The 13,447-nt window shown below is 44.4% G+C and overlaps 1 protein-coding gene across 4 annotated transcripts in view; it reads left to right on the top strand.

Moving 5' to 3' along the window:
* Positions 1–13,447, top strand: part of LOC115200656 (atrial natriuretic peptide receptor 3) — an 89,682-nt gene that overhangs the window by 64,824 nt on the left and 11,411 nt on the right. For all 4 annotated transcript variants that reach the window (XM_029763861.1, XM_029763860.1, XM_029763859.1 and 1 more), the window contains exon 4: positions 11,616–11,751. In XM_029763861.1, the coding sequence (XP_029619721.1) occupies positions 11,616–11,751 (136 nt within the window). The remainder of the gene's footprint in view (positions 1–11,615; positions 11,752–13,447) is intronic.

Below are 13,447 nucleotides of genomic sequence, written 5' to 3'. Positions count from 1 at the left end.
AATAGATGGTTGAGGGTAGAGGAAGGACATCAGTAATAGATGGTTGAGGGTAGAGGAAGGACATCAGTAATAGAGGGTTGAGGGTAGAGGAGGGACATCAGTAATAGATGGTTGAGGGTAGAGGAGGACATCAGTAATAGATGGTTGAGGGTAGAGGAAGGACATCAGTAATAGATGGTTGAGGGTAGAGGAGGGACATCAGTAATAGATGGTTGAGGGTAGAGGAGGGACATCAGTAATAGATGGTTGAGGGGTAGAGGAGGGACATCAGTAATAGATGGTTGAGGGTTAGAGGAGGACATCAGTAAAGATGGGAGAGGGTAGAGTAGAGGGGACTCAGTAATAGATGGGAGAGGGTAGAGGAGGGACATCAGTAATAGATGGTAGGGTAGAGGAGGGACATCGTAATAGATGGTTGAGGGTAGAGGAGGGACATCAGTAATAGATGGTTGAGGGTAGAGGAGGGACATCAGTAATAGATGGTTGAGGGTAGAGGGGACATCAGTAATAGATGGTTGAGGGTAGAGGAGGGACATCAGTAATAGATGGTTGAGGGTAGAGGAGGGACATCAGTAATAGATGGTTGAGGGTAGAGGAGGGACATCAGTAATAGATGGTGGGTAGAGGGGGACATCAGTAATAGATGGTTGAGGGTAGAGGAAGGACATCAGTAATAGATGTTGAGGGTAGAGGAGGGACATCAGTAATAGATGGTTGAGGGTAGAGGAGGGACATCAGTAATAGATGGTTGAGGGTAGAGGAGGGACATCAGTAATAGATGGTTGAGGGTAGAGGAGGGACATCAGTAATAGATGGGAGGGTAGAGGGGGACATCAGTAATAGATGGTTGAGGGTAGAGGAGGGACATCAGTAATAGATGGTTGAGGGTAGAGGAGGGATCAGTAATAGATGGTTGGGGTAGAGGAGGGACATCAGTAATAGATGGGAGGGTAGAGGAGGGACATCAGTAATAGATGGTTGAGGGTAGAGGAGGGACATCAGTAATAGATGGTTGAGGGTAGAGGAGGACATCAGTAATAGATGGTTGAGGGTAGAGGGGGACATCAGTAATAGATGGTTGAGGGTAGAGGAGGGACATCAGTAATAGATGGTTGAGGGTAGAGGAGGGACATCAGTAATAGATGGTTGAGGGTAGAGGAGGGACATCAGTAATAGATGGTTGAGGGTAGAGGAGGGACATCAGTAATAGATGGTTGAGGGTAGAGGAGGGACATCAGTAATAGATGGTTGAGGGTAGAGGAGGGACATCAGTAATAGATGGTTGGGGTAGAGGAGGGACATCAGTAATAGATGGTTGAGGGTAGAGGAGGGACATCAGTAATAGATGGTGAGGGTAGAGGAGGGACATCAGTAATAGATGGTGAGGGTAGAGGAGGGACATCAGTAATAGATGGTTGAGGGTTAGAGGAGGGACATCAGAATAGATGGTTGAGGGTAGAGGAGGGACATCAGTACTAGATGGTTGAGGGTAGAGGAGGACATCAGTAATAGATGGTTGAGGGTTAGAGGAAGGGGACATCAGTAATAGATGGTTGAGGGTAGAGGAGGGACATCAGTAATAGATGGTTGAGGGTAGGTAGACTGCGGACATCAGTAATAGATGGTTGAGGTAGAGGAGGGACATCAGTAATAGATGGTTGAGGGTAGAGGAGGGACATCAGTAATAGATGGTGGAGGGTAGAGGGAGGGACATCAGAATAGATGGTGAGGGTAGAGGAGGGACATCAGTAATAGATGGTTGAGGGTAGAGGAGGGACATCAGTAATAGATGGTTGAGGGTAGAGGAGGGACATCAGTAATAGATGGTTGAGGGTAGAGGAGGGACATCAGTAATAGATGGTTGAGGGTAGAGGAGGGACATCAGTAATAGATGGTTGAGGGTAGAGGAGGGACATCAGTAATAGATGGTTGAGGGTAGAGGAGGGACATCAGTAATAGATGGTTGAGGGTAGAGGAGGGACATCAGTAATAGATGGTTGAGGGTAGAGGAGGGACATCAGTAATAGATGGTTGAGGGTAGAGGAGGGACATCAGTAATAGATGGTTGAGGGTAGAGGAGGGACATCAGTAATAGATGGTTGAGGGTAGAGAGGGACATCAGTAATAGATGGTTGAGGGTAGAGGAGGGACATCAGTAATAGATGGTTGAGGGTAAGGAGGGACATCAGTAATAGATGGTTGAGGGTAGAGGAGGGACATCAGTAATAGATGGGAGAGGGTAGAGGAAGGACATCAGTAATAGATGGTTGAGGGTAGAGGAAGGACATCAGTAATAGATGGTTGAGGGTAGAGGAGGGACATCAGTAATAGATGGTTGAGGGTAGAGGAGGGACATCAGTAATAGATGGTTGAGGGTAGAGGAGGGACATCAGTAATAGATGGTTGAGGGTAGAGGAGGACATCAGTAATAGGATGGTTGAGGGTAGAGGAGGGACATCAGTAATAGATGGTTGAGGGTAGAGGAGGGACATCAGTAATAGATGGTTGAGGGTAGAGGAGGGACATCAGTAATAGGTGAGGGTAGAGGAGGGACATCAGTAATAGATGGTTGAGGGTAGAGGAGGGACATCAGTAATAGATGGTTGAGGGTAGAGGAGGGACATCAGTAATAGATGGTTGAGGGTAGAGGAGGGACATCAGTAATAGATGGTTGAGGGTTAGAGGAGGGACATCAGTAATAGATGGTTGAGGGTAGTAGAGGAGGGACATCAGTAATAGATGGTTGAGGGTAGAGGAGGGACATCAGTAATAGATGGTTGAGGGTAGAGGAGGGACATCAGTAATAGATGGTTGAGGGTAGAGGAGGGACATCAGTAATAGATGGTTGAGGGTAGAGGAGGGACATCAGTAATAGATGGGAGAGGGTAGAGGAAGGACATCAGTAATAGATGGTTGAGGGTAGAGGAAGGACATCAGTAATAGATGGTTGAGGGTAGAGGAGGGACATCAGTAATAGATGGTTGAGGGTAGAGGAGGGACATCAGTAATAGATGGTTGAGGGTAGAGGAGGGACATCAGTAATAGATGGTTGAGGGTAGAGAGAGGGACATCAGTAATAGATGGTTGAGGGTAGAGGAGGAGGACATCAGTAATAGATGGTTGAGGGTAGAGGAGGGACATCAGTAATAGATGGTTGAGGGTAGAGGAGGGACATCAGTAATAGATGGTTGAGGGTAGAGGAGGGACATCAGTAATAGATGGTTGAGGATGAGGAGGGACATCAGTAATAGATGGTTGAGGGTAGAGGAAGGACATCAGTAATAGATGGTTGAGGGTAGAGGAGGGACATCAGTAATAGATGGTTGTGGGTAGAGGAGGACATCAGTAATAGATGGTTGAGGGTAGAGGAGGGACATCAGTAATAGATGGTTGAGGTAGAGGAGGGACATCAGTAATAGATGGTTGAGGGTAGAGGAGGGACATCCATAATAGATGGTTGAGGGTAGAGGAGGGACATCAGTATAGATGGTTGAGGCGTAGAGGAGGGACATCAGTAAAGATGGTGAGGGTAGAAGGAGGGGACATCAGTAATAGATGGGTTGAGGGGTAGAGGAGGGACATCAGCTAATAGATGGTGATAGAGGGTAGAGGAGGGACTATCAGTATAGATGTTGAGGGTAGTAGAGGAGGGACATCCAGTAATAGATGGTTGAGGGTAGAGGCAGCGGACATCAGTAATAGCTGGTTGAGGGGTAGATAGAGAGGTGCCATCAGTAATAGATGGTGTGAGGGTTAGAGAGGGACATCAGTAATAGATGGCTTGAGGGTAGAGGAGGGAACATCAGTAATAGATGGTTGAGGGTGTAGAGGAGGCGACATCAGTAATAGATGGTTGAGGGTAGAGGAGGGACACCTCATGTAATAGCTGGTGAGGGTAGAGGAGGAGGGACATCAGTATATAGATGGTTGTGGGTAGAGGAGGGAGACATCAGTAATAGAGGTTGAGGGGTTAGAGGTGGGACCATCAGCTAATGATGGTTGAGCGGGCTAGCTAGAGGAGGACATCAGAATAGATGGTTGAGGGTAGAGGAGGGACATCAGTAATAGATGGTTGAGGGTAGAGGAAGGACATCAGTAATAGATGGTTGAGGGTAGAGGAGGGACATCAGTAATAGATGGTTGAGGGTAGAGGAGGGACATCAGTAATAGATGGTTGAGGGTAGAGGAGGGACATCAGTAATAGATGGTGGGGGTAGAGGAGGGACATCAGTAATAGATGGTTGAGGGTAGAGGAGGGACATCAGTAATAGATGGTTGAGGGTAGAGGAAGGACATCAGTAATAGATGGTTGAGGGTAGAGGAGGGACATCAGTAATAGATGGTTGAGGGTAGAGGAAGGACATCAGTAATAGATGGTTGAGGGTAGAGGAGGGACATCAGTAATAGATGGTTGAGGGTAGAGGAGGGACATCAGTAATAGATGGTTGAGGGTAGAGGAAGGACAGGACTAAAAACAATCAAAATATAACTATTGTAAAATAAACTGTGTCCATAAAATGCATATAGTATGTATACGCTGGAAATACAGGCCTACGTTTTGATGTTCAATAGTTTACTCCAATTAGGGGAGGGGTGGAAGGGTTATGGGAATATAATAAAGGAATATATATTTTAAAAAGATATAGAAAAAAGATACAGTACCTACTCATTCAAGGTTTTTTCTTTATTTTTACTATTTTCTACATTGTAGAATAATAGTGAAGACATCAAAACTATGAAATAACACATATGGAATCATGACAAGGTTACTGTTACAGCATCATCTAAAAAGTGCATTTCATTCTCCATCTCCCCTGAATCTCAGACTGTAAACAGAGCTCTGGTCTCTGTCTCTCTTCTCCATCTCCCCTGAATCTCAGACTGTAAACAGAGCTCTGGTCTCTGTCTCTCTTCTCCATCTCCCCTGAATCTCAGACTGTAAACAGGGCTCTGGTCTGGTCTGCGGGGGGAACTGCTTGGCCAGCTGTGGGAGGCTGGAGGACAAGGGGGAGGGGGCTGCTTGGCCTGCTGTGGGAGGCTGGAGGACAAGGGGGGAGGGGGCTGCTTGGCCTGCTGTGGGAGGCTGGAGGACAAGGGGGGAGGGGGCTGCTTGGCCTGCTGTGGGAGGCTGGAGGACGGGGGGGAGGGGCTGCTTGGCCTGCTGTGGGAGGCTGGAGGACAAGGGGGAGGGGGCTGCTTGGCCTGCTGTGGGAGGCTGGAGGACAAGGGGGGGGCTGCTTGGCCTGCTGTGGGAGGCTGGAGGACAAGGGGGGGTGGGGATGCTTGGCCTGCTGTGGGAGGCTGGAGGACAGGGGGTGGGGGCTGCTTGGCCAGCTGTGGGAGGCTGGAGGACAAAGGGGGGTGGGGCTGCTTGGCCTGCTGTGGGAGGCTGGAGGACGGGGACGGGGGCTGCTTGGCCTGCTTGGCCTTTAGGTTGCCACCAACAGATCAGACCTGCAGGGCCTTTAATGGCATATAAACCACTGTATTGTCTTATTCTTCTAACCCGTTGCTATTCAACTCTAGCCTGGTCCCAGATCTGTTTGTGCTGTCTTGCCAACTCCTATAGTCATTGACAGCGCAGCATATCTAGGATCAGGTTAATTCCATTTTCTCTCACATGGTTGACTGGCTACAGAATCAAGGATGCCCTTAAGACGAGGCAAGACCAGGCTAGTGTTGTGTGACTTTTCACCAGTGTGAAGAAGTTAACATGTGGTTGCTCCTTTTAGTGGCAGTAACCAAAGTTGGCTCCTGTGGGGCTGAAGTAGACTGAGGTCTGGGACGCTCCAGCATTGAGTCAAGAGGAAGAAAGAGAAGACACTATCACAATCACTGCTCCTGATGACGTCACAAGTCTGTCGACAAATATTTGTAATTGTGCTAGTGAGGAGGCAGTATGAGCAACCCCAGATCTATGCCTCAACACATTCCTGTCTCGGAGCTCTACAGACAATTCCCTCGACCTCATGGCTTGGTTTTTGCTCTGACATGCACTGTCAACTGTGGGACCTTATATAGACAGGTGTGTGCCTTTCTAAAATCATGTCCAATCAATTTAATTTACCACAGGTGGACTCCAATCAAGTTGTAGAAACATCTCAAGGATGATCAATGGAGACATGATGCACCTGACCTCAATTTAGAGTCTCATAGCAAAGGGTCTGAATACTTATCTAAATAAGGTATTTCTGTTTTATCTATTTTTATATTTTATTTTTTGCCAGTTTTTGCTTTGTCATTATGGGGTACTGTGTGTAGATTGATGAGGGGGAAAAAATTATTTAATCAATTTTAGAATAAGGCTGTAACGTAACAAAAATATATAAAAATTCAAGTGTTTTGAATACTTTCGGAATGCACTGTACTCCCATAAATGTATTCGACTGGCACCGGGGAACCTTCAGACGAGTCTTCTGAGGCCTGTGGTCTTTCTAGAGCAAAACAACCGACATGTACATGAGAGTCTCACCTTTACACAGAAGAGACATCATCCTTTCAAAATCTCTTACTCTAAGCAATTGTATTAGTATAAAATAATATAATTACAATTATTTTTTAGCATATCGTGTAGCTCAGTGTTTGTATTATTCATTTTATACAGTCTTTTTTTGCTCATCTTTAAACAAGGGGTCCAATAATTCCACCATATATGGGACCGCATGACCCTGTTTTGTCCTGGTGTAAACAAACCTTCATCTGTTTACCATAACAATCATAATAACCACACAGAAAATCATCTGTTCTCCGGCAATTTACAGCCTAAGTACCAGACAGTGTAAATAATGAGTTAGTCCACACACAGTCTCTTGCTAAACAAACAATTTGGCCCGTATTTGTTTTCACAAGAAACCATGAAACCAACAGAAATGTTGAAATGTTTTCCCTTTCCACTTAGACACAGTGAGTCATTGAGTACTCGTGATATCCCAGCGTGATCCTAGCAAAGACCTGTTCTAATGGGGCACCGCCATACTCCATGTGGTATAGAATGTATGATTCATGGAGTTACCAACGTTCAGCTCACCTTTTCATTTTCTTACATAGTGATCACTTTTCTAAACAAAACAGTGACCCGTGGTTTCTACTCAGTCTCTAAACAAAACAGTGACCCGTGGTTTCCACTCAGTCTCTAAACAAAACAGTGACCCGTGGTTTCTACTCAGTCTCTAAACAAAACAGTGACCCGTGGTTTCCACTCAGTCTCTAAACAAAACAGTGACCCGTTGGTTCCACTCAGTCTCTAAACAAAACAGTGACCCGTTGGTTCCACTCAGTCTCTAAACAAAACAGTGACCCGTTGTTTCCACTCAGTCTCTAAACAAAACAGTGACCCGTTGGTTCCACTCAGTCTCTAAACAAAACAGTGACCCGTTGTTTCCACTCAGTCTCTAAACAAAACAGTGACCCGTTGGTTCCACTCAGTCTCTAAACAAAACAGTGACCCGTTGGTTCCACTCAGGCTCTAAACAAAACAGCACACATTTACTGTAGCCACAGTAGGTGTCTTAACGTCCTTACAAGAACCAATTGATCAAATGATCAACTACTAACTCAACGCAATTTGGGTCTGAACGTTCTCCGTCTGACTGATTTCCGTTGGCCGGATGAGCTGCATAATTACAACACCTACTTACTCTACCTGTCGTCGCTTTCCTCATTCAAAATGAATTAATCAACCATCACTGAATTGATCTCTTCTCGGGAGGAACGTTCTGTACACTGATCTTCATCCTTCCGGGCCGACTAGCCAGTTATCTGCATGCTGCCTGTGGTGATACCCTAAGAGCTGTGGATACTGTTAGACTGTCACTAATAACTGATACCCTAAGAGCTGTGGATACTGTTAGACTGTCACTAATAACTGATACCCTAAGAGCTGTGGATACTGTTAGACTGTCACTAATAGCTGATATACCCTAAGAGCTGTGGATACTGTTAGACTGTCACTAATAACTGATACCCTAAGAGCTGTGGATACTGTTAGACTGTCACTAATAACTGATACCCTAAGAGCTGTGGATACTGTTAGACTGTCACTAATAACTGATACCCTAAGAGCTGTGGATACTGTTAGACTGTCACTAATAACTGATACCCTAAGAGCTGTGGATACTGTTAGACTGTCACTAATAACTGATACCCTAAGAGCTGTGGATACTGTTAGACTGTCACTAATAGGTGATACCCTAAGAGCTGTGGATACTGTTAGACTGTCACTAATAACTGATACCCTAAGAGCTGTGGATACTGTTAGACTGTCACTAATAACTGATACCCTAAGAGCTGTGGATACTGTTAGACTGTCACTAATAACTGATACCCTAAGAGCTGTGGATACTGTTAGACTGTCACTAATAGCTGATATACCCTAAGAGCTGTGGATACTGTTAGACTGTCACTAATAGCTGATACCCTAAGAGCTGTGGATACTGTTAGACTGTCACTAATAACTGATACCCTAAGAGTTGTGGATACTGTTAGACTGTCACTAATAACTGATACCCTAAGAGCTGTGGATACTGTTAGACTGTCACTAATAGCTGATACCCTAAGAGCTGTGGATACTGTTAGACTGTCACTAATAACTGATACCCTAAGAGTTGTGGATACTGTTAGACTGTCACTAATAACTGATACCCTAAGAGCTGTGGATACTGTTAGACTGTCACTAATAGGTGATACCCTAAGAGCTGTGGATACTGTTAGACTGTCACTAATAACTGATACCCTAAGAGCTGTGGATACTGTTAGACTGTCACTAATAACTGATACCCTAAGAGCTGTGGATACTGATAGACTGTCACTAATAGCTGATATACCCTAAGAGCTGTGGATACTGTTAGACTGTCACTAATAACTGATACCCTAAGAGCTGTGGATACTGTTAGACTGTCACTAATAACTGATACCCTAAGAGCTGTGGATACTGTTAGACTGTCACTAATAACTGATACCCTAAGAGCTGTGGATACTGTTAGACTGTCACTAATAACTGATATACCCTAAGAGCTGTGGATCCTGTTAGACTGTCACTAATAACTGATACCCTAAGAGCTGTGGATACTGTTAGACTGTCACTAATAACTGATACCCTAAGAGCTGTGGATACTGTTAGACTGTCACTAACAGGTGATACCCTAAGAGCTGTGGATACTGTTAGACTGTCACTAATAGGTGATATACCCTAAGAGCTGTGGATACTGTTAGACTGTCACTAATAGCTGATATACCCTAAGAGCTGTGGATACTGTTAGACTGTCACTAATAACTGATACCCTAAGAGCTGTGGATACTGTTAGACTGTCACTAATAGGTGATATACCCTGAGAGCTGTGGATACTGTTAGACTGTCACCAATAACTGATACCCTTAGAGCTGTGGATACTGTTAGACTGTCACTAATAGCTGATATCCCCTAAGAGCTGTGGATACTGTTAGACTGTCACTAATAACTGATACCCTAAGAGCTGTGGATGCTGTTAGACTGTCACTAATAGGTGATACCCTAAGAGCTGTGGATACTGTTAGACTGTCACTAATAGGTGATACCCTAAGAGCTGTGGATATTGTTAGACTGTCACTAATAACTGATACCCTAAGAGCTGTGGATACTGTTAGACTGTCACTAATAGGTGATATACCCTAAGAGCTGTGGATACTGTTAGACTGTCACTAATAACTGATATACCCTAAGAGCTGTGGATACTGTTAGACTGTCACTAATAACTGATACCCTAAGAGCTGTGGATACTGTTAGACTGTCACTAATAACTGATACCCTAAGAGCTGTGGATACTGTTAGACTGTCACTAATAGGTGATACCCTAAGAGCTGTGGATACTGTTAGACTGTCACTAATAACTGATATACCCTAAGAGCTGTGGATACTGTTAGACTGTCACTAATAACTGATATACCCTAAGAGCTGTGGATACTGTTAGACTGTCACTAATAGTTGATCATGTTCTGATTGGGATCATTGTTCCATTCCATGTCTTCTCTATCTATCCATCCAGTGCCCAACCTAAACAGGAAGTAATCTGTGCGCTGCAGAGGACTGCTGCTCAGGGGGAACTCAGTACATGTACCAGCCGAGGTGATGGCTGTGTATTACCATTCACCCTCAGCAGCCTATTAGCAGCCCCGCGGCGGCAGGGAACAGGCTGATATAGCTAACAACCAACTTCTTTAAAACAATCTATTCATTTATTTATGTTTTTACTCGCGCTGCGGCCCATTCCTGGCGGGGGAGGAAGAGAGGCTGATACTGCATACTGAGGCCTGTGGTTTCATATTTTAGAGACCGTTTGCTTTCTCAATGCTGTCAACACAAGTAAACCTACTTTCCTCCCTCCAAATATATGGTCAAATCGTTTCAATTAAGGTAAGGGAATTGCTCGTTTTCCCAAAAATACACAAATATCGAGCTAAGAACTTTTACAGAATATTTTTTTGCAGAAACAAAATGCTGACCTGATCCATTCTGAAGCAAACTGTAGTAGCCTAGGTTTCAGTGGCGGTCGGTGCCGTTTAAGATGAGGAGCACGGACTTATTTCTATTACAGCATACTGGATGACTGTCATTAATTCATATTCCATTCACCCAGCTCTGGAGAGACCTGAAAATAGCTGTACAGCGACGCTCCTCATCCAACCTGACACCCTCCGCTGTTGTTAATACTCTAGAACCTTCCCCTGTTGTCAATACTCTAGAACCCTCCGCTGTTGTCAATACTCTAGAACCTTCCGCTGTTGTCAATACTCTAGAACCCTCTGCTGTTGTCAATACTCAAGAACCTTCCGCTGTTGTCAATACTCTAGAACCCTCCCCTGTTGTCAATACTCTAGAACCCTCCGCTGTTGTTAATACTCTAGAACCTTCCCCTGTTGTCAATACTCTATAACCTTCCGCTGTTGTCAATACTCTAGAACCCTCCCCTGTTGTCAATACTCTAGAACCCTCACCTGTTGTCAATACTCTAGAACCCTCACTTGTTGTCAATACTCTAGAACCCTCACCTGTTGTCAATACTCTAGAACCCTCCCCTTGCGAGGATAACAGCACTGAGCCTTTCTCTGGAATGTTTTATGAGTTTGTAGAACACATTGGGACGGATCTTAGACCATTCCTCAATACAGAATCTTTCCAGATCCTTGGTATCATTTGTCTGTGCTTATGGACTATTCTCTTCAATTCAAATCCCAGGTTTTAGTCCAGAGACTGAGGAGGGCCATTTCAAAATGTTGATATTGTGGTCAATTAACCATTTCTTCATTTGTTTTGATTATTGCTTGTGGTTATTGTCTCCACTTCTTTTGAAGGCCTCGAGTACCAGGGGTGTCATATGACTATAGAAATTGGCAAATTAGTTTGTTGCCAGAGGCCTTCACAGGCTGAGCAAAGAGGGAAGCATCTAAAAGAATTTGAATGTGGTATTTTTTGTTGTTGTCCTCGTTCATCATTTTAAAGGTTTTCAAGGCCAGACGCCCATTGACTAACTGCAAGGCTCTGTTGTTAAAAGCGGGTCTGAAAGTTGATCAAGACTCTGTGATACAGTACGACAGGAGGAGACCAGGTGATGAATCAATGTTTTACTGTTGTTTTCCTCCAGATCAACATGTTTATGGAAGGGTTCCATGATGCATTGCTGCTGTACGCCCTGGCGCTGCACGAAGCCATCAGGAACGGCCTCACCAAGAAGGACGGAGCAGAGATCACCTACCGCATGTGGAACAGAACATTTGAAGGTAAAAAAACAAAACCCTCTGGTCCTTATTAAACCTCTGCCTTATCTCTTCCCCTCTGGTCCTTATTAAACCTCTGCCTTATCTCTTATCTCTTCCCCTCTGGTCCTTATTAAACCTCTGCCTTATCTCTTATCTCTTCCCCTCTGGTCCGTATTAAACTTCTGCCTTATCTCTTCCCCTCTGGTCCTTACTAAACCTCTCTTCCCCTCTGGTCCTTACTAAACCTCTCTTCCCCTCTGGTCCGTATTAAACTTCTGCCTTATCTCTTCCCCTCTGGTCCTTATTAAACCTCTGCCTTATCTCTTCCCCTCTGGTCCTTATTAAACCTCTCTTCCCCTCTGGTCCTTATTAAACCTCTGCCTTATCTCTTCCCCTCTGGTCCTTATTAAACCTCTCTTCCCCTCTGGTCCTTATTAAACCTCTGCCTTATCTCTTCCCCTCTGGTCCGTATTAAACCTCTCTTGCCCTCTGGTCCTTATTAAACCTCTGCCTTATCTCTTCCCCTCTGGTCCTTATTAAACCTCTGCCTTATCTCTTCCCCTCTGGTCCGTATTAAACCTCTCTTGCCCTCTGGTCCTTATTAAACCTCTGCCTTATCTCTTCCCCTCTGGTCCGTATTAAACCTCTGCCTTATCTCTTCCCCATCCTTATTATATTGGCCTCCCTCCAGAGCCTTAGCAGTCTGCATTCATCCTCTCTCTCTTTCTCAATTCAGTTCCATTTAAAGGCTTCTTTGGCATGGGAAACATATTTTTACATTGCCAAAGCAAGTGAAATAGATAATAAACAAAGAGAAATAAAAATAAATAAAAGTACAGCTCTCTCCCTCTCTCCCATTCTCTCTCTCTCTCTTTCTCTCTCCCTCCCATTCTCTCCCTCTCTCCCATTCTCTCTCTCTCTCTCTCTCCCATTCTCTCTCTCTCTCCCATTCTCTCTCTCTCTCTCTCTCTCTCTCCCTCTTTCTCTCTCTCACTCTCTCTCATTCTCTCTCTTTCTCTCTCTCTCCCCATTCTCTCTCTCTCTCTCTCTCCCTCTTTTTCTCTCTCTCTCTCCCTCCCATTCTCTCTCCCCCTCTCCCCCCCTCTATCTCTCTCTTTCTCCCCCTCTCCTCTCTCTCTCTCTCTTTCTCCTCCCTCTCTATGTGTATTTATTGACAGGGGAAACATGTGTTTACGTTGCCAAAGCAAATGGAATAGTCAGTAAACAAAGGGAAATAAACAAGGGAAACATTAGTGAACATTACACTGACAACCATTATAAATGTTATATTATTGACTATGTACAATGTACTCTACTATTTACATTGACCCCCCCTCCATTTGTTTTTATACTGCTGCTACTCTGTTTATTATCTATGCATCGTCACTTTACCCCTACCTACATATACAAATGACCTCGACTAATGTGCAAATAGGTGAAGTACTAAAAGGGAAATAAACAAGGGAAACATTAGTGAACATTACACTGACAACCATTATAAATGTTATATTATTGATCATTAAACATTACACTCACAAACGTTTTAAATAATATAGACATTTCAAGTGTTATATTATTGGCTATAAACGGTGTTGTAACAATGTGCAAATAGGTGAAGTATGAAAGGGAAAGTAAATAAACAGATACATGTAGGTTGTATTTACAATGTTGTTTGTGCCCCCACTGGTTGCCCTTTTGTCATGGCAACGAGCCACAA

This window comes from Salmo trutta, chromosome 9 (genome assembly GCF_901001165.1).
Source record: "Salmo trutta chromosome 9, fSalTru1.1, whole genome shotgun sequence".
NCBI lineage: Eukaryota > Metazoa > Chordata > Actinopteri > Salmoniformes > Salmonidae > Salmo > Salmo trutta.
This window is presented reverse-complemented; position numbering and strand designations above follow the sequence as displayed.